Source organism: Pygoscelis adeliae, unplaced genomic scaffold (assembly GCF_000699105.1).
Source record: "Pygoscelis adeliae isolate BGI_AS28 unplaced genomic scaffold, ASM69910v1 Scaffold60, whole genome shotgun sequence".
Classification (NCBI taxonomy): Eukaryota; Metazoa; Chordata; class Aves; order Sphenisciformes; family Spheniscidae; genus Pygoscelis; species Pygoscelis adeliae.
The window spans coordinates 1,668,791-1,670,276 of record NW_008823954.1 but is presented as its reverse complement, the minus strand read 5'-3'; the positions used below and the strand labels follow the sequence as shown (position 1 = coordinate 1,670,276).

General features: G+C 39.4%; 1 protein-coding gene across 1 annotated transcript in view; it reads left to right on the top strand.

Moving 5' to 3' along the window:
* CENPM (centromere protein M) overlaps window positions 1-1,486 on the top strand; it is a 6,565-nt gene that overhangs the window by 1,183 nt on the left and 3,896 nt on the right. The window contains exon 2 of the mRNA XM_009322011.1: window positions 1,211-1,309. Coding sequence (XP_009320286.1) covers window positions 1,284-1,309 — 26 coding nt within the window. The 5' untranslated portion in view covers window positions 1,211-1,283. The remainder of the gene's footprint in view (window positions 1-1,210; window positions 1,310-1,486) is intronic.

Here is a 1,486-nt window from a genome sequence, read left to right as displayed (position 1 = left end):
GAGATCTGATACTTCCCTTTCACCACAGCTTCTCCCTAAAATTCACCTTAAATTTATAAGCTTGTTTGTGTTGCAATGTGTCTTTCAAGTGCACTTTGCTCATATCTTGTGTTAGTTTCAGGATGTTTTTGTTAAGTCATACCTTCCTTATTTATAGGAAACAAAACACCTTTATCTGGAGACTGGCAGACAAAACTACAAACTGCGTATGATTAATAGAAGGGAGTGTGTACCATGGTCTGTGGCTGCTGGGGAAAACTGTTAAGTCCTTAAGATTTAATTGGTAGAAGTAATATTCCCCAAGGAGACCAAAATCAGTGTTTCTCTCTTGGCTTCCAGAGAGGAAGTGGACTGTGAGAGAGACTGAGATTCTGGGATTTTTGTTTGTCTGATCTATCTTTTAGGTGACCTTCCAAAAACATGGTGCTGATAATATTCTTTCCTGTGGAAGGCCCAGATATGCACTACCGAAGCCTTTTTTTTTTTTTTTTTTAGTGGGAGGAGACACAAAAAATCCCCACCCTGTAATTCTTCTGCCAACAGCTGTATCAACAGTGGTGGTATTGTGTAGAAGGACACCTAAACTAACCTAGTAACTTCTGACAGTGAAAGGGATAAAAAGGGGGGTAATGGTATAATAGAAGCTCTTTCTGAGTTATAACTTCATCTATAAAGCTATACTAGTGATAAATTTCTGGTTTAAGGTTTTGTGAGTACAACACACCTTTCTGTAACACAGATGCCTGAGAAGGCAGCCTCTCCTGTGTGAGCATATGAGCAGTATCTCTGGAATGTGACAGGAAAGCACTGATGCATTTTAACTGAAACTTGGCAGCAAAATATACCAGTGAAGCATTGGGATTCACTTTGTTAGAAAGGACTCTTCTTAAAAATTAAATAAAATGACTGCCATACAGATCTGTGCAGAGAAAATGTTTCTGTGAGTCTTGTTATGCTCTAATAAGCTTCCCATTATAAACAACCTTGTCTAGCGAGTATCATTGTGGCTGGCAGCAACTATGAGTAGGCCTAAGATATGAGAATACCACTTAAAGAATCACAGTGTCTCTTCAATGCCTATGTATTTAGTAATTAGCGGGCTTCCTGGTAACTTGCTACATGGTGAACTGCAATGGTTATGTGGTTATGATTAAGTGGTTACTGCCTTGCCAAGCTATTTGGTTAAACTGGCAAATTTATTATCTTTCAGACACCTTGCTACATCCCTCCCCTTACCTTCAGAGAGGGATCACCTTCGGCCCAGGATAGATCTGATTGCGTTTATGATTGACATCAAGAGCAAATACAGGTAAAAGAAGGGCAAAAATATGAGAGGAGAAACTGATATTCTTTCTTGGATTGATGGCTAAATCTACATTTTTACTGCATCAGAATCGCTGAATAGTGGATTTCAAACCCAAGACTTGCTGTGGTGGGAGAGCTCAGTAACACATACAGTGGTTTTCTGGCCTCCAGCAATGGATTA